Source organism: Astyanax mexicanus, chromosome 4 (genome assembly GCF_023375975.1).
Source record: "Astyanax mexicanus isolate ESR-SI-001 chromosome 4, AstMex3_surface, whole genome shotgun sequence".
In the NCBI taxonomy this organism is placed as follows: Eukaryota; Metazoa; Chordata; class Actinopteri; order Characiformes; family Acestrorhamphidae; genus Astyanax; species Astyanax mexicanus.
Genome location: NC_064411.1, coordinates 7,497,592 through 7,525,433, shown reverse-complemented (window position 1 = coordinate 7,525,433; position 27,842 = coordinate 7,497,592). Strand labels below are relative to the sequence as shown.

Genomic DNA, 27,842 nt, shown 5'->3' with positions numbered 1-27,842 from the left:
AGCTAATGAACAAATAAATAAATAAATAAATGTTGAATAATTATGTGTGTCTTGGCAGGACGTGTGCATGGCTGAAAGTTGAGGATATTGGCCACTGTTTTCTGTTGTTTCCTGATCTCTACTGTGTTTCTAATCTTGTTTTCTAATGTCATTTCTACTGTTTTCTTAATGGTTCTCTACTGTTTTTGATGGTCCATTTATGGGTTTTTTTGGATAGGTTCTGTATTTCTTTCCTTATAATTTCTGTATTGATTGCTTTAGTTTCTGCAGTTTCTTTGTTTTGTTAGTTTTTTTCGGTGCTTTATTTATTTTTTTTTTTTGCATTGTTTTCTGGCTATAACTATCTGCATAATTTATTGTAGTAGCTAAGTTTTGTTTAATTTTGTAATTCTTTGTTTTTTTGGGTTCAATTTTATTAGTTTATTTTCTTTTTTCATTGGTTTCAGTAACTTTGTGGGTTTTTTTTTTATTTTTTTTATATTTTTTTTCCCCCCAATTAATACTCTGCCACACTTGAGTTTCTTTTCATCTAGTGTGTTTTGTTGAACAGTATTTTTGAAGTTACCAAAGAAAGAATCCAAGCTAGTCCTCCCCATTATGGTTTGTTTGGTGTGGTGTGCAGTGTAGTGTTAAGCTGTGGGGTTTGTGGATCCTTTATTTTTGGTTTGCTTTATTCCATCCAAAACTGGTGTTCATGTGCTAAAGCCAAGTATTGTCAGTGTCAACCAATTCAGTGGAGATTCATTGTGGGTTTTATGTTTGTGTTTTGATGATTGTGAATAAAAGTATTTTTGATATCAAACTCTGCCTCTATAGACTGTTTTAACACAGTCGGGATCTGTGAAGGGGGAGGGCTTCACATTCCTTTTGGGTTTCTCCCACCTTTTAACGGGAGTGGCTTAGTCAGTATATAAGTGCATGGGTAAAAATGGCTAGAAGCCACCACTCGTAAGTGTCACATTAAAAAATATTTTCTTTCCTATTTTAGTGAAATACTTTATTCTAATTTGTAAAATGAAAGAAAAGCCCCATAGAAGTAGTTCTACGCTGTTTTAAATGAGAGTTTTAGCTGTTTAGCTCCATTCAGCGCGGTGATGGGGTGTAATGTGATATGGAGGGGGCGGAGCTCTACATAACCCGAGTGAGGCTGAGCTTCGGGCTCTGCAGTTCTTTCGCAGCGCCTGAGGAGGAAGAGCAGGATCAGCTGAACTACAGAAGGTATGGAGAAGTTTCTCTCTCTTAAACACGCTGTTCTACATTCACTCCTACACCAACACCACCTTCACCACCTTCAGCATGTGCAGCATTTACACCACCAGCACTGGATCTTCTCCTAGCTCTGCTCAGCAGTTATGTGTCGTTCGAGAACGATGCAGCTCTAAGCGTCGGCTCTTTGAAGTGAACGATTCCACAATGGGAGCGTTTTAGGATCCTATTTGGGATCCGTTTTTTTTCCTTCAGTTTGTCGCTGTCTCTCTTCCTCCCTGTCGTTGCGCTTGTGCTCTGCAAAGTGTCGCAGAGCCCACAGTATTTTTACAACGTCATTTTTTTGTCCTTCGGTGCCTCGCTGTCTCCTCTCCACCTATGGAGCTAAATTAGTGCCAAAACTACACGAGGCTGAAGTTGGTTTGATATTCGCAGCTGCCGCTTCACTGAACCACCGTGAACTAAAGGGAGCGTTCACAAACACCCGCTGTTTATATTAAACACCTCACAGATCAACACTGAAGGAGATAGAATGAAGAAAAGCAGTACATCTGTTTATTAACAATGTAAATATACAATATCGTATTAAATGTAATTTTGTATATTGTAAAATATTTATTTTAATTACTGAATTTATAATTATATATTACAATAAATAATTAAATATATATTTAATAAAATTATATTTCAAAAGCCATTGTGCTCAAAAAATATGAGGCAGATGTTCAAGTGTGATTTTGAAGGACTTTTTCATCTTGGGCCAGAACAAATACACATGATCTGAAGAGTACTAGTCTTCTTCTTTAAGGAAAACCTGGAATTAGCCTGGCCCGAGCTGATTTTATACTTTAAAATTAACTGGCAACATGGAATAACGATCCATAATGCACAAAAAATTGAATATAAAGCTGATGTTCTAGTGTGATTTTGAAGGACTTTTTAATCTTGGGCCAGAACAAATACACATGATCTGAAGAGAACTAGTCTTCTTCTTTAAGGAAAACCTGGAATTAGCCTGGCCCGAGCTGATTTTATACTTTAAAATGAACTGGCAACATGGTATAACGAGCCATAATGCACAAGTTTTTTTATGTAAAGCTGATGTTCTAGTGTGATTTTGAAGGACTTTTTAATCTTGGGCCAGAACAAATACACATGATCTGAAGAGTACTAGTCTTCTTCTTTAAGGAAAACCTGGAATTAGCCTGGCCCGAGCTGATTTTATACTTTAAAATTAACTGGCAACATGGAATAACGATCCATAATGCACAAAAAATTGAATATAAAGCTGATGTTCTAGTGTGATTTTGAAGGACTTTTTAATCTTGGGCCAGAACAAATACACATGATCTGAAGAGAACTAGTCTTCTTCTTTAAGGAAAACCTGGAATTAGCCTGGCCCGAGCTGATTTTATACTTTAAAATGAACTGGCAACATGGTATAACGAGCCATAATGCACAAGTTTTTTTATGTAAAGCTGATGTTCTAGTGTGATTTTGAAGGACTTTTTAATCTTGGGCCAGAACAAATACACATGATCTGAAGAGTACTAGTCTTCTACTTTAAGGAAAACCTGGAATTAGCCTGGCCCAAGCTGATTTTATACTTTAAAATGAACTGGCAACATGGCCTACCGATCCATAAGGCACAAAAAAGTTTAATTTAAAGCTGATGTTCTAGTGTGATTTTGAAGGACTTTTTAATCTTGGGTGTGGTGGAAATACCTGTGACGATTAATAAAGACAAATATTAAGTTCTGAGTGGTGTCAGATGAGTAACAAGTTTTTATTAATGCAAATTATTGAGAGTACAATCAGTCATGAAATCATCACGCTCTGAAAGTGCTCTGAGAGTAACAGTCTCTCAGAGCCATTATTTATCCCCGCTCCGCTGTATCCGGAACCGTAAACCATATATGGACATAGGGTTTCCGCTTGCAACGGCATCCTTCAAAATCTCCCTTCTATCCCAAGACGGAAACTCCCTTCTGTTCCCAGACAGAGTTGTTAGGGTTGTTTCCCGTCAGAAATGTCAGCATAACCTCTTCACGTTCACATCCTGGTGTTTACCCAAAATGGTTATCAGACAAGGTTTCTCTGCTAGCTATCACGTACACAAATGTCGGAATGACCTAAAGAGTAACTCTGCAAAACGAGCTAATATGAAGTGAATTACCACTGTGAATATTAAGTGTGATTAAGCACATCTAATAAAATAACCATGCATACAAATGATCACATCTAGTGAAATGAACATGCATAAAATGATTACATTTGTCATAACAAGGTGGTTATACTCGTAATAACATGGTGATAATGAAATTTCCCACGTCATGGGCCAGAACAAATACACATGATCTGAAGAGTACTAGTCTTCTACTTTAAGGAAAACCTGGAATTAGCCTGGCCCGAGCTGATTTTATACTTTAAAATTAACTGGCAGAATGACCTACCGATCAATAATGCACAAAAAATTGAATATAAAGCTGATGTTCTAGTGTGATTTTGAAGGACTTTTTAATCTTGGGCCAGAACAAATACACATGATCTGAAGAGAACTAGTCTTCTTCTTTAAGGAAAACCTGGAATTAACCTGGCCCAAGCTGATTTTATACTTTAAAATGAACTGGCAACATGGCCTACCGATCCATAATGCACAAAAAAATTTAATATAAAGCTGATGTTCTAGTGTGATTTTGAAGGACTTTTTAATCTTGGGCCAGAACAAATACACATGATCTAAAGAGTACTAGTCTTCTTCTTTAAGGAAAACCTGGAATTAGCCTGGCCCGAGCTGATTTTATACTTTAAAATGAACTGGCAACATGGAATACCGATCCATAAAGCACAATTTTTTATGTAAAGCTGATGTTCCAGTGTGATTTTGAAGGACTTTTTAATCTTGGGCCAGAACAAATACACATGATCTGAAGAGTACTAGTCTTCTACTTTAAGGAAAACCTGGAATTAGCCTGGCCCGAGCTGATTTTAGACTGCACAATTAATTGGCAACATGGCAGCACAAAAAAAATATTATTTAAAGCTGATATTCCAGTATGATTTTGGACTTTTTTTTTCAGACCAAATACACATGAGATGAAGAGTTCTGGTATTCTCAAAATCAATGCTTTATATTCATTATTTCTGTGCAAAATGGCTTACATGTCATGTTGCCAATTCATTTTAAAGTATAAAATCAGCTCGGGCCAGGCTAATTCCAGGTTTTCCTTAAAGTAGAAGACTAGTTCTCTTCAGATCATGTGTATTTGTTCTGGCCCAAGATTAAAAAATTCTTCAAAAATGTACTGGAACAGTGGCTTTTTTGTGCAAAATGGCTCGTTATACCATGTTGCCAGTTCATTTTAAAGTATAAAATCAGCTCGTGCCAGGCTAATTCCAGGTTTTTCTTAAAGTAGACGACTAGTACTCTTCAGATCATGTGTATTTGGTCTGGCCCAAGATGAAAAAGTCCTTCAAAATCACACTAGAACATCAGCTTTACATAAAAAAACTTGTGCATTATGGCTCGTTATACCATGTTGCCAGTTCATTTTAAAGTATAACATCAGCTTGGGCCAGGCTAATTCCAGGTTTTCCTTAAAGTAGAAGACTAGTTCTCTTCAGATCATGTGTATTTGTTCTGGCCCAAGATTAAAAAATTCTTCAAAAATGTACTGGAACAGTGGCTTTTTTGTGCAAAATGGCTCGTTATACCATGTTGCCAGTTCATTTTAAAGTATAAAATCAGCTCGTGCCAGGCTAATTCCAGGTTTTTCTTAAAGTAGACGACTAGTACTCTTCAGATCATGTGTATTTGGTCTGGCCCAAGATGAAAAAGTCCTTCAAAATCACACTAGAACATCAGCTTTACATAAAAAAACTTGTGCATTATGGCTCGTTATACCATGTTGCCAGTTCATTTTAAAGTATAACATCAGCTTGGGCCAGGCTAATTCCAGGTTTTCCTTAAAGAAGAAGACTAGTTCTCTTCAGATCATGTGTATTTGGTCTGGCCCAAGATTAAAAAGTTCTTCAAAATCACGCTTGAACATCTGCCTCATATTTTTTGAGCACAATGGCTTTTAAAATATAATTTTATTAAATATATATTTAATTATTTATTGTAATATATAATTATAAATTCAGTAATTAAAATAAATATTTTACAATATACAAAATTACATTTAATACGATATTGTATATTTACATTGTTAATAAACAGCTGTACTGCTTTTCTTCATTCTATCTCCTTCAGTGTTGATCTGTGAGGTGTTTAATATAAACAGCGGGTGTTTGTGAACGCTCCCTTTAGTTCACGGTGGTTCAGTGAAGCGGCAGCTGCGAATATCAAACCAACTTCAGCCGGGGAATACGAGGCTGCGAATATCGAGCCAAACGAATCTGGAGCTGCGAATATCAAACCAACTTCAGCCTACGCAAATAAAGAAAACGCGCTTCTAGCGATTCCCCAGAGCATTAATTTACACTGATTAAGGTGTTTTAATACATCTATAATAATCACCACTCTACCATTTTATATCCGATTTACACACGGTTTGATTTGTTACAAACAGCAGAGATGTAGTTATGATATAGGAAGCTGTTACACATTACAAATATGAGCTTTCATGCTGAAATATTTTATATTATGCTCTTTAAAAAAGAAAGAAAAAATATTAATCAGTGTTTAAATTAATTAATTAGATAGATAGATAGATAGATAGATAGATAGATAGATAGATGAGTAATCATATCGACCTGGTCCTCACCACACAGCCTGCCTCACTCATCCTGACAGAAAAAAAACCTAAAATATTAGCTTGTAAAATGACCCAGTGGTGTTTATAGCAGAATAACACACCTAACGGTTAAAGTTAACTATATAACGAAAAGGATTAACCATTACAAACTGTGTGTACATTATCCTACCATTTAGGCTATATATCAACAACTAATAACAAATTCATGTTTTTAGGACATTCACGCTGTTGGTAGTATGTGATGTTTGGAATTGCTAGCTAGCTTGGCTAGGTCGCTAGCATTGGCTTGATAAGGTAAAGGTGGCTAAACTGTAACTTACCTTTAAAATGTAATGTGCCCCTATATCCAGTTGCTGTATCCTTTTAACAAAACTGCTTTTGTTATTCAGTATTTTTCTACATTGTTCGTGACGCATTAAAAAAACATGGTGCATGCTCCACACAGTATTTTTATGTACAGATTTACAAATGTGTTAGCAATAGTAAAATGTTTTATGATGTGATTTTGTTTGAGAATAATGTCATGATACAACCCAGCAAACATGCCCACACTGGGCCAATGAGGTTGGTGCGGTACCGCCCCCATATGGGCAGCCCAAATCGGACCAATGGATATTTGCACATTGGGCCAACAGAGATTTGCAGAGCTCTAACACACACACACACACACACACACACACACACACACACACACACATTCCCTCAGCGGAAAACCAATTGTGGCCCCAAATTTTTTGAACTGTGCAATATTGAACAGAGAACACTTTTCAAGAAAGAAAATTTAAAGCTGTGCTATTGGCACTTTGACATTTTTTGCAACTGCCTGTAAAACAATTATATAAATAACACAATTTAAAGTGTATAGTAAATTCATAAATTTATTACAAAGTATCATGTATAAAATATAAACAACACACAACAGTATTTAAGTAAATTAAATCCCAAATTTATATTTTAGCATGTAGATAAACATGTACTGCATAAATATCTCCATTTGCAAAAACAGTATTTATAATAAACGGTATGATATAAATATCAAACATAATACAAAATAACAAAGAATTATACAACTTAAATAAAAAAAATATATATATATATAATATATATATATATATATAAACATCAATAAAACAGCAAATCATATTCTTGAATAAATACTTGAATGCACTAGACTGATGTAGTAGATGAATAATAAACTGATACTATTATTGCTACTGGAACAAAGCCTCTGGGGTGGGTTTCCCGAAAACGAACAACCTCAGCGAATAACGAACGAACTAACGAATGACGTGAGTAAAGAACGAGCCAGTTCTGCGAGTGTTTCCCAAAGAGCTTCGCAACGTGAAAATTAACAAAGGAGGTTAAAGAACGTCTTTGTTGAATCCTCCCCTGAAACAGCGCACTCAATCGATCCACAAATATCGATTATTATGCAGTATTTATTCAGTATTACACCCTAAAAATGTAAAAAAGTGTTGTAATCATCAATATTATACATATTTTGAATTTTAAATTACAAAAGGATGTACTTTGGCATTAATAAAATACTCCTACAGATACATATGGCTAAATAAATAAGTCATATGTTTATATATAAATGTTTAATAAACATTAAACTTTTTTAAAACTATTATTGTTAATATACATATATATTATATTAATAGATATTTGACTAATATTAATAATAGTAATATTGATAATAATATTAATTTATTATTATTATTAATAATATAAAAATAATATAATAATATAAAACTAATTATTGTTCCGGTGTGTGTGTGTGTGTGTATATATATATATATATATATTGTTGTAAAAAGAAAATGAAAGATGGGTTACCCCCATCCACCATCCGGGGTACAACTCCCCTGTGTGTTCGTTTTGATGGAGAGAGTCGCAGACAGGTGGAGTGGAGTTGAAAGCAAATCAAGTATTTATTACAAAATACTGAATTCAGGAGAACCAATACATACAAGACAGTTAGCAGCCATCAAATAGTAAAAGTTCTGACCCCCCTCTGATCTGACTCCATGTTTATACCCCAAATGACGTGAAACCTGCTGATGAGGCGTTGCTAAAATCATCTCATGTTAGTATGCATAATTTCACGTGTTAGTAATCCGTTTCACGTGTCTGACCGGACCACTAGTGCTTGGCCTTGACTGTGTCCAGCCAGAACTGAACATTGTGGCATTATCTGTGTGCGTGTGCGTCACTCCCCGCTTTGAAGAGCTGCAGGTTTAGGGAGGCACCCACACACAGAGAAGGCCGCTTTGGTCTAAGAGCCTCCTCTGTATCAATTTAGTTCATACAGAGTGCACCAGTCGATGATTGATGGCCGTTAGTTAGGATCATGCAGTGACCAAAATGCCTTAAGCATGAGCTACACCAGTCACACAATGGATTTCTTATGTTATATGCTAATGTGTTAGTGGCGCGTGGTTAGTCCGCCATACAATAGATCCTATGTGTTAGTAAATGCCTTATGTATCATGTGGGTTAGTTTGTCATATAATAGAGTCTGTGTTAGTCACATGCCTGATCAAGCAAAGTTTAACTATATGTGTAAAGAATATATATTGTGAGTATTGGTTAATCTTCTATATAAATGCATATAAAATACAAGGTTTCACACAATGATTATGTAATTATAGATGCTAAAGTTAAGTAATCATTATTGAAGGATATTTGTCAACACACCCAAGGTATAATAAACGTTAACTCTTCAATATACACACACACACACACACACTGTGAAGCTCCAGCTCATCCTAAATCAACATCTCAGTTGGGTTTAGGTCAGGGTGTTTTGAAGGCCATGCACCTCTTTGTTAACTAGATAATTCCATATGCGTCAATTAATTGTTTTCATAGTTTTAATATTAATCGACAATGTAAAAAAAATAAATAAATAAAAAATACCAGCCGGCATCGGGGGGAAGGCAGTATACACCCTGGACAGGCCGCCAATCCATCGCAGGGCAGACAGACACACAGGCACATCCACTCACACACTCACACCTAAGGGGCAATTTTTATCCGACATCCAATTAGCCTGAACTTTGGACTGTGGGAGGAAACCGGAGCACCCGCAGACACGTCAAATAATATAATATAATATAATATAATATAATATAATATAATATAATATAATATAATAATATTAATTATTATAATAATAATTATATATATAATATAATGTATTATAATTAATAGTAATACAATATAATTGCTTCAACCAGGGAAATTATAATTTTTCTCCCTCAAAATTGGCGGTCCCTGGTGTTTAAGGTGCTGAACTGCAAGTAGAGATCCCCTAAAGAAGCTCTTAAGAATAACGACTGGGTGAGGGCACTCGTTAATCTGCGAGCGAGTTTACGTAGTACTTTAGTTACGCACGGGTTTGGGAAACACTCTTTAATTAACGATCAATCTTAAGTACGAGTTAACGAAGTTCTTAGCGTAACGAAGCTTTCAGGAAACCCACCCCTGATCTCTATTATTAATTTTATTCCTCTTGCTTGTAGACTTGGAACCAAAATGTCATCCGAATCAAACCAGTAAAAAAAATTCTAATTGAATATAACATTAGTTTTTGCATTAAGGTTTTTATCTCACAGCAATAATAATGAAGGAGAAAATAGATGTACTTTACATAAATAGAACAGATATAGTTAATCATAATATCAAAAATGAATATTGTTTATGCATTAATATAGCATAGATCATAAATTAACTATTTTTTTGAAGAGACTGCATGAGACGATGCTTCCGTCCACCTGAACGGTCCCGTGCATTCCAAAGCCAAACCTTTGCAACCTGCTCGATCTCTGCATCCTTTGGTGGTGGCATGATTGATCTTCTCACGGCCTCTTAAAATGATAATATAGAGATATGAGAATGCAGTCAGGTAAATACTACATCTGTTAGTGTCTTTTCATGTACAATGCTTAATTTTAGAGAAATTTGCAGACTGTATTTGATTACAGTGATTCTTATATAGTGATAGTTATTTGAATTTGAATTTCTTCAGGCTATTCATGGTGAAACATAATATATAATATAATAATAAACATAATAATATAATATCTTTCCCTTAGCTTAACTGGCTAGCTTTCCATTAGCTTAACTGGCTATCTTTCCCTTAGCTTAGCTGGATATCTTTCCCTTAGCTTAACTGGCTATCTTTCCCTTAGCTTAGCTGGCTATATTTCCGTTAGCTTAACTGGCTAGCTTTCCCTTAGCTTAACTGGCTAGCTTTCCCTTAGCTTAGCTGGCTATATTTCCGTTAGCTTAACTGGCTAGCTTTCCCTTAGCTTAACTGGCTATCTTTCCCTTAGCTTAGCTGGCTATATTTCCGTTAGCTTAACTGGCTATCTTTCCCTTAGCTTAGCTGGCTATATTTCCGTTAGCTTAACTGGCTATCTTTCCCTTAGCTTAACTGGATAGCTTTCCCTTAGCTTAACTGGCTATCTTTCCCTTAGCTTAACTGGTTATTTTTCCCTTAGCTTAACTGGCTATCTTTCCCTTAGCTTAACTGGCTATCTTTCCCTTAGCTTAAGTGGCTATCTTTCCCTTAGCTTAAGTGGATATCTTTCCCTTAGCTTAAGTGGATATCTTTCCATTTTCCATTTCCCTTAATATTTCCCTTAGCAAGCCATTGTTCCCTTAGCTGGTTATTGTTGACATACTTGGATATAAAGTTAACTTACTTAACAGCAGTCTTTCTCCAAGAGCCGAGATAAGCTGCCAACTTGGGAGCCCCTCTTGTTATTTAAATGTGAGGTAAATTCTCATTCTAACTTAGGACAATGCTAACTTTTTTTAGCACAATGCTAACTTCAACATAGCTACCCTTATAATGCTACAATAACCTGAGAGTGGTAACTGCATTAGCACCACATTAGCGTATCTTAGCAAAAAATAGAAAAGCGTATAGTAGAACAGAAATTATAACTTAACTTTCAGTCACTTTGACAGACCAAAGTCACTCACTGACTTTGCCTTTAAGCTTGATCGTTGCTCTGTGGTAAAGGCACGTGCAGGGAGGGGGGAGGGGGAGGGGGGTGGATTCGTTGGTCACATGATCCTCACAATGAAATATCACATGCAAAAATAAAAAAATATGTAACTTTTATAACCTTGCTGGCTTACACAAAGTGTATAGTCAAGCACAAAAACATTTATAATTTAATATTTTTATTTACCAATAATAAAGGTGAGATTATGAATCAGCACCATGGAGCAAATTCGTAGCTATCCAAAATATTAAATAAAAATATTTTTATAAATAAAAATGTATAGCTATACAGTATATGTCTTGAAAAATATGAGATGTTACTATGTGTGTGTGTGTGTGTGTGTGTCCCTCCAAAGGTCTCTGCACAACTCTGCTGTGGTACCTTGATTTTTCTCCACCTTTGGTTTAGAAAATCTTTCAGAGCTGATACTACATTTCACACAGTGTTGCTCCTATCCACTAAGCTAGCTAATCTACCTAGCTCTCACAGACAAAAACAATAAAAAATATTCAGATACCCTTCATATGAACTTGTTATGACACAAACTTTCAGATTGTAAAATATTGTATGGTAAATTTGGGCTGACCCAGAGTAACCTAGCATAGGATTTGTGTGGGCAAGGGCGTAGGAGCGGGCTTGATATTGGGGGGGACACATTTGCCAATATGAACCCAAGCCCACCCAATAGTTTCCTAGAACAACATTTGTGGAAATTACTTTTAATTAAAAGTAAATTATTATTATAAGGTGATTTTACAACCTAAACATGTTACTCCACATTACAGCTACTGTTGTTAGAAAAATTATGCAAGCAATGTCTGAGTTATCACCTAATATTTAAAATAATATAACAGATTATTATTATTATTATTATTATTATTATTATTATTATTATTATTATTATTATTATGTATTGGCATGTCAATTCTGTTGTATATTTACATTTTCTCCTGCACTTTTATTTTTTTCTACTGAGAGCTCTTCTTAAGATGGTGTCCTTTTATGTAAAAGAATTTAACTTTACGTTTCATAGAGACTTTTATAAACGTCAGGATATGTGGTCTTACTGTGAAATACAAATGAACAGAAGTCACGTTACGGCAGTGTTTCTCAACCCAGTTCTTATATATTCTACTGCATATTAAAACTGTTCTGCATATTCTAGAGCTTCCTCTGGTGGATATACATGATTAATTTAGGCTCCATAGGGGGCTAAAGGATTTTAACAGGTAAACTCAGTAAATGACTGTTTATTAGCTGATCAGGTGGAAAACACTAGTTTAGGGCAGTGATCGGGGTTAAGTAACAGCTTTAAACTACCAACTTAAAGTACTGTACGAAATTCTGGCGATCATCTACATCCAGCTTCTAGTTAACTAGTTAGTTAAATCAATTTTCGTTCATTATAGCTCACAGTAAGTCCTGTAATCCTAAATGAATAAACAGTTTGAAAATTAAAGTGATTAGCTGATCAGGTACAGGGAAACATTACATATATATTTTATTTTTTTCCTTTAACCCTGACTCCCAATCTAGCTAATTCCAAAGATAAGCTTACACACTAACACAGCTGCAGTTTATTAATCACAGTGGGTTTAATCTGTGTGCTGATTCAGAGACGTGTATTTTTAACCAGCTAGCAGAAACATATCATCACAGTTGAAGTGGTTAGCCTATCGTTACCTTTCTTTTAGAAAAATCTCCGTATATCCATCTCTGTTTTAAAATCAGCTGAAGCTGCTGCGTCCCGATCCCGCTGCTAAATCTCACAGCGAGGGGGCGGGGCTTCCCCAACAGCAAACTGCCTCTGCTCCGCGCGCCGCAAAACCAGCAAGCTGATTGGCTGTTTTTACTGAGAGGCGGGACTTAATACCTGAACCGGCTCCGTGATTGGTCCGGTCTGTCTCCTCATTAATAGTACAGCTGACCTGAGCGAACTGATATCATTTTTGGGGGGGACAAATCCACCTGTTTCTAATATTGGGTGGGAAATGTCCCACCCATCCACCCCGGTTCCTACGCCTATGTGTGTGGGCATGCTCACATATGTGTGCGTGCTGCCCACATATAACCCACAATGCCTACTGTGTGTAAATGGTGCAGGCTGAATTAGGGCTGACCCACAGTGGCCCTGCATGAGATTTGTGTGCACATGCCAAAGTGCAGGTTGCCGACATATAACCCATACCGGGTATGAAATGGTGCAGGCTGAATTAGGGCTGACCCACACTGGCTCTGCATGGGATTTGTGTGGGCATGCTAAACTGTGCTTTGCCCACATATATCCCACACTGGCCCTTCAGGGTGTGAAATGGAGCAGGCTGAATGTGGGCTGACCCACAGTGGCCCTGCCTGGGATTTGTGTGGGCGCATCAAAGTGTTGGCTGTCCAAATAATTCCCACACTGGGCCTACAGGGGCATTAATGCACTGGACCAGTTCAGGCTAGCCCACAGCGGCCTTTTATAGGATTTGAGTGGGCCAGCCAATGAACAGGCTGCCCACAGAAAACCCATGTTGGGCCTGTTTGGAATTTTAATGGGCTAGCCCCTGCCCACAGTGCCCGCACTTAGCCCACGAAGGGCCGATGTGTAGCTTTTTGCTGGGTAATAATGCACTCCATATATGCAGGATTAAAGTAAAATAAATTATACTGGACATATACATATATAAAATGTCTCTAGAAGATATATAATAGGAAATGAAAAGTGTGAATTTTTCTTTTGCTTAAAACAGCAAGAAAGTACTACCCTGAATGTGATAATTAGGGGTGGGTGATATGGCTCCATATTTCAGGGTAATATAGTTCATGATGTTCAAAAATATTGGCAACATTATTTCTTACGATATTTATGGCATACTGCCTTATTAAAACAGATTAATGTCATTTCTGGAGCTGTGATTGTATGCAGATAAATTATCCCATAAATGGTCCTACACCTGAATAAAAAAAGTAATATTATCTAATTTCTAGAACATAAAAACAGGAAGGGGTAGGTCGAGACTCTTCATCAAGCATATACATTTAATACAGGCTTTTTCTGCTTCCGGTCACTGAAATTATTGTATTGAAAAACTAAATATTTGATTATAAAAGGTGAGGGGTAGAGATATACTGCAAGTCAGAAAATTACAAAGATATTTATAAGATAAAATGAGATACACTTTGTTAGAGCAGTATGACATATTTACAGCTAGTGCTGGACGATATGGCCAAAATTTATATCACGATACATTCCTTAATTTCGGTCGATACAATATAATTTCGATATCGATATAAATATTTGGAAGGCCTCAGAAAAACTGTTAGGAATCCCTGCAATGGAAATCTGTACCTATTACTGTCTTTAAAGCCTCCTCTCATAAAAAACTGTATAATACTTTAGAAATTAAAAAATGGTCAGAATGAATTAATGCTCACCTTTATTTGCATGTAGCAATATAAAAACATGACATCTCTGTCAAACACAAACCAATAACCTATTTACATTTTACCAATATAAATAACTTTACATTACAACAGAGGCAGAGCTTCTTATCCTTTTGTAAACATATTTAACAGACCAAAACAAAAGTGCCTCATCCAGGATAAAGAATGCAGAAAGCCTTCATTTATATAAAAGGAACACGATATCACCGTCAAATAAACAAACCTATATCAACTATAAATAACTTAGATACAACATAAACTACATAAGTGCTTCAGCCAGAATAAGGAAGATCTTGTGTGTAGTGAAACTGCTTGAGGTGGTGGAACAGATTAGATGCATTACCGTTGCTAGTCAACTCCACTTTCCGGCACAGTTGGGAGCAAGCTGAAGTTTATCAGACCTTTGAAAGCCGAACCACTGAATTAGACCTGCCTCCCTCAACTATCTCTCCTGTTTAATCACTTGTGGAAGCATCAGGTGTGCTCATTCTGCATCTAAAATCTAAAATTCTGCATCAGGGCCGAGCCTAATCGAGGAACTCGGTTCGGCCGCACTGCGCTCCGCTCGGCTTCATAGCGGGAGGTTCTAGGTGTGGACCGGAGAGCAGCCGAGCTTCAAGTTTTAGTAGTATGGATTATAGTGTAAAGTGTGATACTACTAAAGTAGTAGTATAACACTGTATTCAGTGCTGGACAGCAGCAGTGTTTCTGCTACATACATTTTGCAGCTGCAGCCTGCTGACAGTCAAGATACAACTACATATTAAAATGTCTGTGAATTTATAATGGGATAAAAGTACTGAAGCCTTTATTGTAGTATGAAGGTGTCCCAGTATTTTTCTCCATATAGTGTAACTAATGTAGGTAGTTATTTTTGGTTAATTGACCTGCTTTTATTTTAATACACAAAATTTTTTTCTTTGTTTTTCCAGAATAAAAAACCAGGATATTTAATAAAGAACAGTGTTAAACTGCTGAAAGAGGTGAAGCACAAGCCATCCAGAAGAATCTCCTGAAAACGCAGAAATTGTTTGCTACATTTCACAGACAGATGGAGCCAAGTCCCAACATGGAGGAACATCAGCACTCTGTCAAGAGTTTTACTAAACAGAGTGATCTCAAAAAACACCAGCGCATTCACACAGGAGAGAAACCGTATCACTGCTCAGACTGTGGGAAGAGTTTTAATCAACAGAGACATCTCAAAAAACACCAGCGCATTCACACAGGAGAGAAACCGTATCACTGCTCAGACTGTGGGAAGAGTTTTACTGAACAGAGTAATCTCAAAAATCACCAGCGCATTCACACAGGAGAGAAACCGTATTACTGTTTCGACTGTGGGAAGAGTTTTAATCAACAGAGTAATCTCAAACTGCATCAGCGCATTCACACAGGAGAGAAACCGTATTACTGTTTCGACTGTGGGAAGAGTTTTACTCAACAGAGTAATCTCAAAAAACACCAGCGCATTCACACAGGAGAGAAACCGTATCACTGTTCAGACTGTGGGAAAAGTTTTACTGAACAGAGTAAACTCAAAAATCACCAGCGCATTCACACAGGAGAGAAACCGTATCACTGCTCAGACTGTGGGAAGAGTTTTACTAAACAGAGTGATCTCAAAAATCACCAGCGCATTCACACAGGAGTGAAACCGTATTACTGTTTCGACTGTGGGAAGAGTTTTACTACACAGAGTAGTCTCAAAAATCACCAGCGCATTCACACAGGAGAGAAACCGTATCACTGTTCAGACTGTGGGAAGAGTTTTAATCGACAGAGTCATCTCAAAATACACCAACGCATTCACACAGGAGAAAAACCGTATCACTGCTCCGATTGTGGGAAGAGTTTTACTGAACAGAGTAGTCTCAAAATACACCAAAGCATTCACACAGGAGAGAAACCGTATTATTGCTCCGATTGTGGGAAGAGTTTTACTAGACAGAGTAGTCTCAAAAAACACCAGCGCATTCACACAGGAGAGAAACCGTATCACTGCTCAGACTGTGGGAAGAGTTTTACTAAACAGAGTAATCTCAAAATACACCAACGCATTCACACAGGAGAGAAACCGTATTAATGCTCAGACTGTGGGAAGAGTTTTACTCAACAGAGTAATCTCAAAATACACCAGCGCATTCACACAGGAGAGAAACCATATCACTGTTCAGACTGTGGGAAGAGTTTTACTTTACAGAGTGAACTTATATTACATCAGTGCATTCACAAGAGATAGAAAAGTATCCCAAATCTGTTCCTCTGCCATAAAAAATGCAAACCTTAAATCTTTCAGACAGCCAAAAACACCTCATCATGCACAAAATCTTCACTCTGTTACAAGAACTTCATTTAAAAATGGCTTTTTACAGGTTCAGAAAAATGAATCTTATCCAGAGATGATGTTTACTGAATTTCATGCTGTGTTTTTATGTATGTTTGTATACCTACATTAGTTAATGCCTGCAGAGCTCTTCAACACTTAGTGTTGTGTTTTAAGAAGTTTTTACACACAGAATCATAAATGGTACCACTAACAGCATAAACTAGGAACATACATTTTTATAATTTTTTCAGTGATATGCTGAATAAATAGTAAAGCGATGATGCTAGCTCAGAGTAAAATTGTATATTAAATCTCAGCATTAGCTTTAGAACTAATAATAAACAAAAGTGAGGATTTTATCATTCTGGGACATTTTTAGGTTTAAAAATTGAATATGCTTTGCCATAAGTAGGAAATGATCATTTGGTCAACTTATGTCATTTACAGCCTTAACACATTCTCAATTGTTTACATATAAAAACTTTCTTTATTTTTTCCTCCACTCCACGTTTGTAGTTTGTAGTTGGAGCGAGGGCACTGCCAGTGTTTGCTCCAGATGTTAGATTAGCATTACTTAGTCTTTTAAAATTTAGATGTCGTAGTTTAAAGGAGTAGAGTATTCTTAGGAGTAGAGAATATTCTTAGCTTGCAACAAAAGGCCAACAAAATCCTTTTCAGAGTTAAAAAAAAAAAAAAAAAAAAACGGTCTAGCTGTAGTTTCCATACTGAAAGCAACACTCAGCAGGCTATGCAGCAGTAAGACTGCAGGATCCTTGATTCCCTCTACTGCACATGTGTCAAACACAAGGCCCGCGGGCCAAATGTGGCCACATCCAAGCGAGAGCTTGTAAGATCTTAGTGTCTATAATAAATAGGTCAGAAGCGTTCTTTGACCAAAAACTACATTTCCCACAATGCTTGTCGATTGTATTACCCGCGAAGTTACGGCTTACTGCCACTACACCGCAGTGTAGTCATTGATGTGGAAACCCTGCCGGAGGGAAGGCGTAACTTCGCGGGTGGAATTGAGACATACAAACGTTTATCCCATAATGTCCAGAAAAAGAGAAGTTGATGCAGACGGACGGCTGTGCTTCAAGGTGAAAGACCGGTATGCCTTTTGTGTTACGAAGAGTGTTACTGACCAAAATAAACGCTTGTTAGGAGAGATATAAGTTCTGTGTAAATATTTATAAGACAATAGCTGACAAAATCTGTTTTAATGATGTTAATAAACATCACTGTGACAGCGCTAGTCACAGTTTCACCTCAGCAAAGGAGGAGCACGTGAATCACTTATCTAACCAGCCTGTACTGATTTCTGCCCCCAATAACCCTTTCAATAACCTCCAATAACCTTTAATTAGTCTTCAGTAGCCTTCAACAGTCTAACCTTGCAGCCGTGGTGTGTTCACTAAACTCCGTAGTTATAAACATCCTGAGGTTAGCAGCGCGCTAACTGACCTGTTTATAATGTAATCCGAGCAGTGACTCCGTGACTCTGCTCTAAACTGCTGCTATTAGCTGCTTGGGCTGAAAGATGAACTGTATTATTCGGTTAGTGGGGTTAAAATCTTTATTTTCTACACAGAAGAATTTTAAAAACTGTAAAAACGCTCCAGACTGGCTCAGCTGAGCCCTGTAGCCCGTGGCTGGGCTGTAGCTCTGACTCAGTAAAGACTGCGGGCTTGTGCTGCTGCTGCAGCTTCGACTAGTGGTTGTATGAGGAACTGCTAAATCTGAGGAAATGCTAAATCTATCACATGTTCTTAACAGCTCACAATTTTTTTATTTTATATTTATTAAGCCTTATTTCAGTATCAAACGTTTTGATCAAAGTTAATATAACTTGTATTTAATGTCATTTCTATTCACTTGAATAGTTTGGTTCTTGATTGATGGAGTTTTTGGATTTCATAACATGACAAATTAAAAGGATTTATGTTAATAGAGCAACAAGCAAACATTTTTTTCCATGCAACTGTAATATTTGATTGAATAAATAGTATATTGAGAGTTATTTAACATTAAGGAGTAATTACATTCATTTTATATTACACTTGATTACATTTTATTACATTTATAAGTTACATCTGGCCCTCAGTGGACAGCCAATATGCCAATGTGGCCCTTGGCCAAAATGAGTTTGACACCCCTGCTCTACTGGTTTTCTCATTGGTCTATGGTTCAGTCAGTCTGATTAAAAATCTGCAAGTTAATCTACAGGGATATTTGGTTGTGTTGTGTTGCTAAAGTTATATACTCTGTTATCTTTTCCTTATTTGGTATCGTTTTGCTAAAGGGTTTTTTTTATATCTCTAAAGGTACTAAAAATATCTAATCCATTTACTTTATTGATTGTTTTATCCAGTACCAGCTATTATCGTTGTTTTACATCACCTTATGTATTTACTCATATTCATATCTATGTGATTCAATAAAAGGCTTTTATATTGCAAGATCTGCAATCTTATCTATTCTTTCAACTTAAGCATTTAGCCAAAAGCTTTTGTACACAGCCAAACATACATTCAAGCAACCACTATATACAGTGCCTTGCAAAAGTATTCGGCCCCCCCTTGAACTTTTCAAACTTTTGCCACATTTTGGGCTTCAAACATAAATATATGATTTTTTTGTTTGTTTTTTTGTGAAGAATTAACAAGTGTGTAAGAATACGGAAGAGTTTTGCCTTACTATGTTCATTGTTCATTGATTAAAGGGTTAATCTGTGTGTAACTAAATCAGCATTTCACTTAATCAGTATGTTATTCAAGCATTTAGCACGATTCATGATGATTCACATTGTGACTTAGAATGTATGTATATTGTGTCCTTGTGCTCAAAGCAAGGCCGTTTTTCTTGCACCTTAGCATGATTGATTTTTTCCAGCAGAACCATGAGTTTCTGTACATGTAATCTATAGTCTGATAAGGTTGGGGTGACCGAGTTCTCGGCTGACGTATAGGATGAATAACTGCTTATCAGTATCAGGATCCGGGGGGTGTGAGGAGCCTCCTCACACACCATTAGACTGAGGCCAGGCGAATGCCTGTTTTTATTAGACTCTGTCTAGGAAGAAGAGTAGAGTTGGGCGGGAGAGCTTCTCCCGAGAGGGACTACAGAGCCACAGGTCCTGGTCACACAGCCGAGAACTCTGGAAACCCCAACTTTTCTCACCTTTGGGGTTTTCCTCTTATTTTCACCTTTTTATTTCAATTCAATTTTCAATAATCTTTTTACTCAATTTTTGATGTATCCAAAAAAACTGTTTTGCTCAGAAGATTCTTTGAATAAAATCTGACGGAACTACAATTTTGGACTGGATCTCCTTTTCTTCTTTATGACGTATCATGCCAGATACATCATAATTCGAACAGTAGATCAATAATCTTTCAATCGTGAAGTGGAACGAAATTTATTGGATACACATTATGTTGAGATACTCAGTATTTTGAGAACATTGGTATTTAACTTGTGTGAAACTGACACCAATAAATCCATAACTCCTGCTATTTACTTACATAGAAGTGTTTTTTTTCTCAGTAGCTCAGTCGCTGTGAAGTGTGGAGAATAGTTTTGCAATATATTGATTATCACTGAATCGCAGTTTTGAGATATCACCGTTATCATTAATTTAACACTTTGCTCAAAGGTGCTGAAAAAAACTTGAAAATGGGCCTTGAAAGTGCTTGAAAAGTGCTTGAATTTTACATGGTAAAAGGTGTTTGAACCCTGTGTTTAAAAACCCCAGCAGCACTGCTGCACCTGATCTACATGTACCAACACAACACACAAAAACACGTCACCACATTAGTGTCAATGCAGTTTTAAGAAATATTTATCACGAAAATAAAGCTCTCTGGCGCTGGGAATTAAATATACAGGGTAAAATTTAGGCTAATCGGATATGCAGGTGAAAAAATAAACTGTGAAAAAATATGTGTGTGAATATGTGTATGTTTATACCTACAAATCTCAAATGTAAATTGACATAATATGGACCATTAAATGACGGTAACAACCTGACCGTTTGACACTTAGCTAATCTGCATACCAGTAGGAGAGAGCAGAGATAGACTGGCTGTGTATGAAACGGTAGGCAGCTACCACAATCCCTCATGCCTGAGCTGTTCATATGTTAACACCCACTAAATGATTAACCCTTTACAAGTATTAATATGAACTTTAGGAAAAAGAATATAAACAGAATTGCCCTTTTTTCTATTGTGAGTTAAATGAAGTCACTGCTGCCTATTCTAATAAGCTAACCGTATGACTAGCTTGACGAGTTCTGGGGACATTTTTACATGGGATGTGTCTGAAAGATCTGTGGAAAAAAAGACATTGCTTAAAATAATAAAAAGTATTATTACAAACGTTACAAAAGGACTTTCTGAGCTGAAAACAACAAAAAAAAAGAAAATATGTTTTATAAAATTTATTGAGATATCATATATATCCTATACCCAGTTTATAGACACATTTGGGACATACCGGGGTTGGACAATGAAACTGAAACACCTGTCTACAGTCACTCAGTTTTGGATCTTAGTTTGCATAAAAATAAATTTATGCCAGTTTTTACCCTGAGCTCTGGCTTGCTCCAATTTTTTTCCTCCTTTTTCCTCTCTGTATCACAAACTCTTCTAGTTCCTCCCTTTACCCAAGTTTGATTTTAGGAAGTCTTTATAGCCACAGGGTCAAAATGAGACGCATAAACACTACAGAGCAGGGGTCTCACCATGGGCGCAGATGATTATAGTGACCTCATCCGAAATCTACCATCTACAAGCATAAACGTTGGGGTTTTAATTTAATTAACTGTACGTTTGTGGAATTCTGTGTTCCACAATGCCCTCGTTTTTAATCTAGGAAGCGTTCAGTTCAGAGGTTACATTGTTCGGAGCTCCGTGTTCCAGTTCCAATGTAAATTTAACGCACCTTCTCAAGTCCGGGGTTCTAAGGAGCTGGTAACTGCCTGTAGACTACAGACACAGGCAGTTACCAGCTCCTTACGGTACGTGTCCACTGGCACTTTTTTTCAACGCTGGATCTCCTTGCTCGTTTTTGAATTAAAATGAAGCAACAGAAGTAGACAGTCATAAGTTTAATATTTTTATTTTTTTACCAACCTCACTGTAACCTATAGCTCTATAAATCCATATTCTGCCGCTTTCAGCTTCTCTTCTGTGGTTGAAAGGCGCCTGTTCTGTGTGTGTGTGTGTGTGTGTGTAAGAGGCTTGTGTGTGTGTGAAGACGCAGCCTGCTCTTCCCTCATTGGCTGGACGCAGCCTGCTTTTCCCTGATTGGCTGGACTGGACACAGTGCGGCGGCCGGATTTATTTGAATAAAGTTGAGCCGGAGGGCGGAGCTGCGTTAAACGCAACGCAACCCGGCATGCACCGAGGCATGCAGCGGCTCTCTCCATTGATTTTATGTATGATGTTATTATGATGTTATTTTAGTAAGCAGTCGCTGTTAACTGAAATTATAAGATGTAAAATGTTAACATTGTCTTCCTGGTCTTGCCTAGGCTGTAGCAATGAAGAAACAAAAAACAATGACAGCGTTTTTTCAAAAACCAAACAGTGTGATATGGAATAGTAGGATGTCAGTGATTTGGCATCATGGTGTAAGAATGCGCGCAGATGGCACTGGGGACATATTGACATACCAGACCAATAACAGTTTCAGTATGGCTAGTGTTGATCAGAAAAGTGATTATTCTAAAGTTTATTGCAGCATATATATATATATATATAATTTTACAGCTTGGTCCCCCCAGTTCAAAATGTCCATCTGCGCCCCTGGGTCTCACACTCGCGGCCCGCGGGCCAATTGCGAGACGTGTTGTTACAAACAGCAGAGATGTAGTAATGATTCAGGACGCTGTGACACATTACAAATACGTGCTTTCATGCTGAAATACTTTATATTATGCTCTTTAACAAAGACAGACATGTGGTATGGCATATTAATGAGTGCATAAATTAATTATATATATATATATAGAAATTAATTATATAATTTCTATTATTATTAGAAAAATAACAAACGAAAATGAACCCAAAATGTTGACAAAAATATAATCTAACGAATTTCAAAACATAGAAACGAAAAACGTTAAAATGGTATTAATACAACAGTTTAACACCTGGATCAAACAGTTATAAGGATTTATATTTATGCTTAGTACACAGACTAAGCTTAATAGAGCAGACACAGGCATTCTGCTGTCCAGAATTTTAACAGATGCTTATTCTTACTCAATAGCTGGAGTTTTTGAAATGAAAAATTAAAAGAGAAAAGAACTTTGAACTGGACATAACTTTATTTATGTCATTTATGTCACATTTCACTTTGCTATTATGTAACTGAAAGTCACTTTTAATTTTTTTTTTCATATCTAAAAAATAAAGCATCACCCTGTCATCTGGTGCTGCATGTCAAGTATATAAACCTTAAAAAAACATTTGAAATACACAGCAATATAAAGCTATATGTTAGCGTTCATTTCTTATCTCCAGGGCAAATTTATTTAAAAAATGTATATATTAATTAATTGACTAAAATCTCTCCTGCGCTTTAAAATGCAGCAGTCACGCAGAACGAGCTTGAAAGCTTGCATGGCACTGCGATTAAAAAAACTTTTAATAAATAAAGTCCTATAAAGTGTAGCAAAATGTATGGTATTAAATTCGAATATTTACTCATATTCAATCAAGAGAAATCAGGCAAAATGCGCCGCTCTCTCTCTCTCGCATCGCCGAGCTGAATTCAGCGCGAGGCTTCAAATAATATAACAACTCAGTTTAGTTAAATTAATTAAGATGAGTGAGGACCTGTAAAGTTAATCAAATATTGTCAAATATAAAGGATAGGTTGAGGTTTTGGTGAGCTGTTTCAATTATTTGAAACCGAAACTAACTGAAACTGATATTATTCTGCGCACTATTAGAAAGCCTTTGATTTTGTTTTAAATGAATTTTTATTTTATATGAATTATTTTTTAATTCATTTTAAATATTTTTATTATTTTTATTGATCAAATATTTTTTTTCATAAGATATATATTTTTTATTTTTGATGTATTAATTTTTATGATCTTTTTAAAGTTTTTTATTTTTCCTTTTTTATCTTTATATTTTTTCCGTCTATAGTAAATGTCAGTTTTTATTTCTAATTTTTCTAATTTTATTTATAATATTTTTAATCCCTTTTAAACTGTAAATGCTCAGCGGCACAGTAAATGAGGGTCCTCCTCCAGTGTAAATAACCGATTGCTTGATTAATGTTCAATGTTGCAAACCCAGTTTTTACATAAACAATAAACAGAATAAAGAATAAAATAACATTGCTGATGTATCTTCAACAGCACATCGCATCCTATTCACTTCAATGGAGAGAGCCACTGCATACCGGCTGGGTTGGGTTGCGTTGCGTTGAACGCAACCCCGCATTCTTTATTCAAATGAATCAAGCCGCCGCGCTGCTTTCAGCCAATCAGGGACTTCACACACACACACACACACACACACACACATTCGAGCCTTACACACACAAACGGCAAAATATGGATTTATATAGAGCACAGTAAAGTTCATTTAATCATTAAAAGTTTAAAATTGACTACACCTGTAGCCTTATTTGGATTCAAGATACGCCCACACGGCGAGACGAGAGATCTGGTGTTCTGTCGACTTGTGCTACCCTGACAAACCGTGCTACCCTTTTGTGTATATTTAAAGGTAAAAGCACAAAAGTAGCACAATATTAGAGCATGTTTCCAGCAGAAGTTCATGTACTATGTTTGGATAGTCTAAACCACCGTATCAGGGTAAAGTTATGGTAGTAAGAGTTTATTATAATCTTTTTATTTTATTTTAAGATCATATTTTATTATTATTATTATTATTATTATTATTATTATTATTATTATTATTATTATTAATTGCCATTACACTTTGACAATGTAATGACAGTCCAGGTTATTAAATGAACAATAAATATTAGAAAAACAGAATTATTATAGTACACTTGAAATAATAATACAAATGTAGGTTAGCACATGCGCAGTGTCTTTAGAAAGCGCGTATCGATGGGTAGCATCACTCGACAGAACACCTGGCATGGCAGAATGTGTTGAATAAAATACGTGTTCTTGTCCTGTGCGGCCCAGCCTCACCCAGTCTCTACCTACAGCGGCCCCCAGATAGAATAAGATTGAGACCACTGCTATAGAGCCAGAGAACCAGCTTAAGTTCCAGACCTGAAGATTCAGACCAGTAGTTCCAATGAACTTACCGTATTTTTCGGACTATAAGGCGCACCGTATTATAAGGCGCACGATGAGTGAACGGTCTATTTTTAGAGTTAGTCCATACACAAGGCGCACTGGATTATAAGGCGCACTAAATGAAACTTAGCCGCAACGCTCCGACAGACCATAATATTATGTTGAAGCACAGCAAGTACGTATTACTCCGCAACGCTCCTGACAACGGTAGCCGCAACGCTCCGACAGACCATAATATTATGTTGAAGCACAGCAAGTACGTATTACTCCGCAACGCTCCTGACAACGGTAGCCGCAACGCTCCGACAGACCATAATATTATGTTGAAGCACAGCAAGTACGTATTACTCCGCGACGCTCCTGACAACGGTAGCCGCAACGCTCCAACAGACCATAATATTATGTTGAAGCACAGCAAGTACGTATTACTCCGCGACGCTCCTGACAACGGTAGCCGCAACGCTCCGACAGACCATAATATTATGTTGAAGCACAGCAAGTACGTATTACTCCGCGACGCTCCTGACAACGGTAGCCGCAACGCTCCGACAGACCATAATATTATGTTGAAGCACAGCAAGTACCGCATTACTCCGCGAGGCTTCTGACTGTAATAGCGTGTTGTGCCGAATTCGGTGAATAAAACGGTTTTAAAACAGAGATAAAGATTGGATAAGTTTCATTTCTGGATGAAGTGATTTCCAGCGCTGTTTGGATATAACTGTGGATTACAGGAGACTGGATTGATGGATTCTCTTTAGTCTGGACGCGTTTTGAAGGTAGGACCTGTGGCTGAGCGCGGGTGTGTGTGTTCGGGGGGTGGCGGAGAGCCTTTTATTACTGGAAACATGCGCTCTGACACAGCTTTAATTCATGAAACATACATCCTACAGTAAAAGCACAGTTCTGGAATCCGGAGAGCCAGACGGTTCGAATGGTGTATGACATGACCGCATTCGATGAAATATGGACGAACGATAAACGCAAATATGAGAGTTATGAGTTATTAAAATCATAACCAAGGCATATTTCGCCCTAAATGTTTATTTTCTGAAAGGATATTCCGCTAAATAGGCTAAATAGCTCAAAAGCAGAGATTCTAAGCTTTAAAATGGTATATTGGATGTCTATATTGAACCTGTAACTGTTCATAACTATTCAGAAACACAGCCAGTTATGAAATATTAAATATTTCTGGCCCGCCGGTGGGCCAGCGCGTGTTAAGAGGTTAACTTTACTTAGAAGTGGGCGCTAAAAAGAAACAGTTTGTGCTATTACCCCAGAACGGGTGGAAAGGAAAGTTTACCGGCACCTTGTTCTGGCCACGGAGCTACAGTGGAAACTAGCTACCCTGAGCCACAGCCGAGAGGCAGTACGGCAGTCAAAGGTAACCGCGCGCTAGCCCAAGAGGGGGATCTTTTTCTGGCGTGGGTGAGGAATTCTGCACAACAGAGCGCCGTGTACCACATAAAATCGAGGTCAGTAAACACAAGCAAAATCCATACACAAGGCGCACTGCATTATAAGGCGCAATGACGATTTTTGGGAAAAAATAAGTATTTTAAGTGCGCCTTATAGCCCGAAAAATACGGTAATACACATAAACAGTCCACAAATACAGCTACAAACTACAAAAGCATACAATAGACCCAACAATAAATGCTTAATGTTCCTACAAGTACAGGCGTTTAACAAATATCACTCATTTGTATCTCTACAGGACGCCAGAGCAGCCAAAACATTAAGTACACACAAAAATCACCAGTCACACGGCATATTACTTAGTTTCACATTGAAGGGCAGCCTTTAAAAAGGCTTTTTAATATAATATGACACAATATCTGTCTTATTTCCATGATAGTTAGCTAAATATTTAATTAATCCAGCATGCGCTCTCCGTTTTACTACTAATCAATGCGCGTAGCCTGACCCCTTCATCCGAGCGCAGAGAAGGGGCTAGGCAGCCATGGCCCCGCCCCCGGAGTGAAAAGCATGAGTCTTATTGGTTAGATTGTCCTAAGACTTTTCTAATAGACTCATTACTACACCCTTCTCAAAATCAGGAGAAGGGTCCGCGGACACGTGAGCAGAAGACATTTTAAAGAGCTTTGATTGGTCAGTACCGCTGTCAATCATACAGTCCTATAGCAACGAAAAACACAGGCTAATGCTTTGAATTAGTTGCTGTTTTTTTCATTAATCTATAAAATAAATGCTTACACTTGCAATAATTATATACATCCTGATAAAAAAATATGTAATTATTTACATGCACATTTGGTCAGCCCCTTAGAGGCCTTACTGCACACCACTGATATGTATATTGAACATGAATTATTGTCCAGCCTTAAGTATTATGTACATAATATATACATAATAAGGCTGGACAATAATTCAATAATTTAAAATCACTGATTGTCTCCAATAATGTTTTTGTAATTTTTAAACGAATATATTTTTATTAAATATTGGCCTGGAGTTCTAAGACAGCAATGGTCCTCCAACTAAAAAATATTCTTAAGAGGCATTTAGTATTTACAGCATCTGTTACCGACTGACGTTCATTACAGAGAGCTGCGTCAGTTCAGTGCATTAATTTGAGAAGAAAAGATAGAACCCAATAGGCATATGTATAGCCATACACCTTATATAAGGTATATACACCTTATATAAAGTTCTTAATACCAATACAGAAATGAAGAAATGTATTGTGTGTAAAGGATGATTTACACTTCTTACATAGGTATAGGCTTCATAAATGTATTTAAAGTTAAAAAAAAAAGTATTTATTGATTTTA

The 27,842-nt window shown here is 36.9% G+C and overlaps 6 protein-coding genes across 12 annotated transcripts in view; 3 read left to right on the top strand and 3 right to left on the bottom strand.

Moving 5' to 3' along the window:
• LOC125801377 (zinc finger protein 239-like) overlaps positions 1 to 27,842 on the bottom strand; it is a 503,775-nt gene that overhangs the window by 87,089 nt on the left and 388,844 nt on the right. The gene's annotated exons all lie outside the window — the stretch shown is intronic.
• LOC125801286 (zinc finger protein 239-like) overlaps positions 1 to 27,842 on the bottom strand; it is a 297,606-nt gene that overhangs the window by 24,228 nt on the left and 245,536 nt on the right. The gene's annotated exons all lie outside the window — the stretch shown is intronic.
• Positions 1 to 27,842, top strand: part of LOC125801152 (uncharacterized) — a 261,943-nt gene that overhangs the window by 34,728 nt on the left and 199,373 nt on the right. The gene's annotated exons all lie outside the window — the stretch shown is intronic.
• LOC111189801 (uncharacterized) overlaps positions 1 to 27,842 on the top strand; it is a 253,995-nt gene that overhangs the window by 42,528 nt on the left and 183,625 nt on the right. The gene's annotated exons all lie outside the window — the stretch shown is intronic.
• LOC111188821 (zinc finger protein 658B-like) overlaps positions 1 to 27,842 on the bottom strand; it is a 241,480-nt gene that overhangs the window by 87,089 nt on the left and 126,549 nt on the right. The gene's annotated exons all lie outside the window — the stretch shown is intronic.
• LOC111189500 (zinc finger protein ZFP2-like) lies at positions 961 to 20,060 on the top strand. The gene is made up of 2 exons (XM_049477858.1): positions 961 to 1,218; positions 15,349 to 20,060. Exon 2 carries the CDS (start codon positions 15,468 to 15,470, stop codon positions 16,500 to 16,502), a length of 1,035 nt encoding a protein of 344 aa, XP_049333815.1. The 5' UTR covers positions 961 to 1,218; positions 15,349 to 15,467; the 3' UTR covers positions 16,503 to 20,060.

Excerpts from the sequence above, each read along its gene's own strand:
- LOC111189500 (XM_049477858.1), top strand. The coding sequence starts at position 15,468 with ATGGAGCCAAGTCCCAACATGGAGGAACATCAGCACTCTGTCAAGAGT.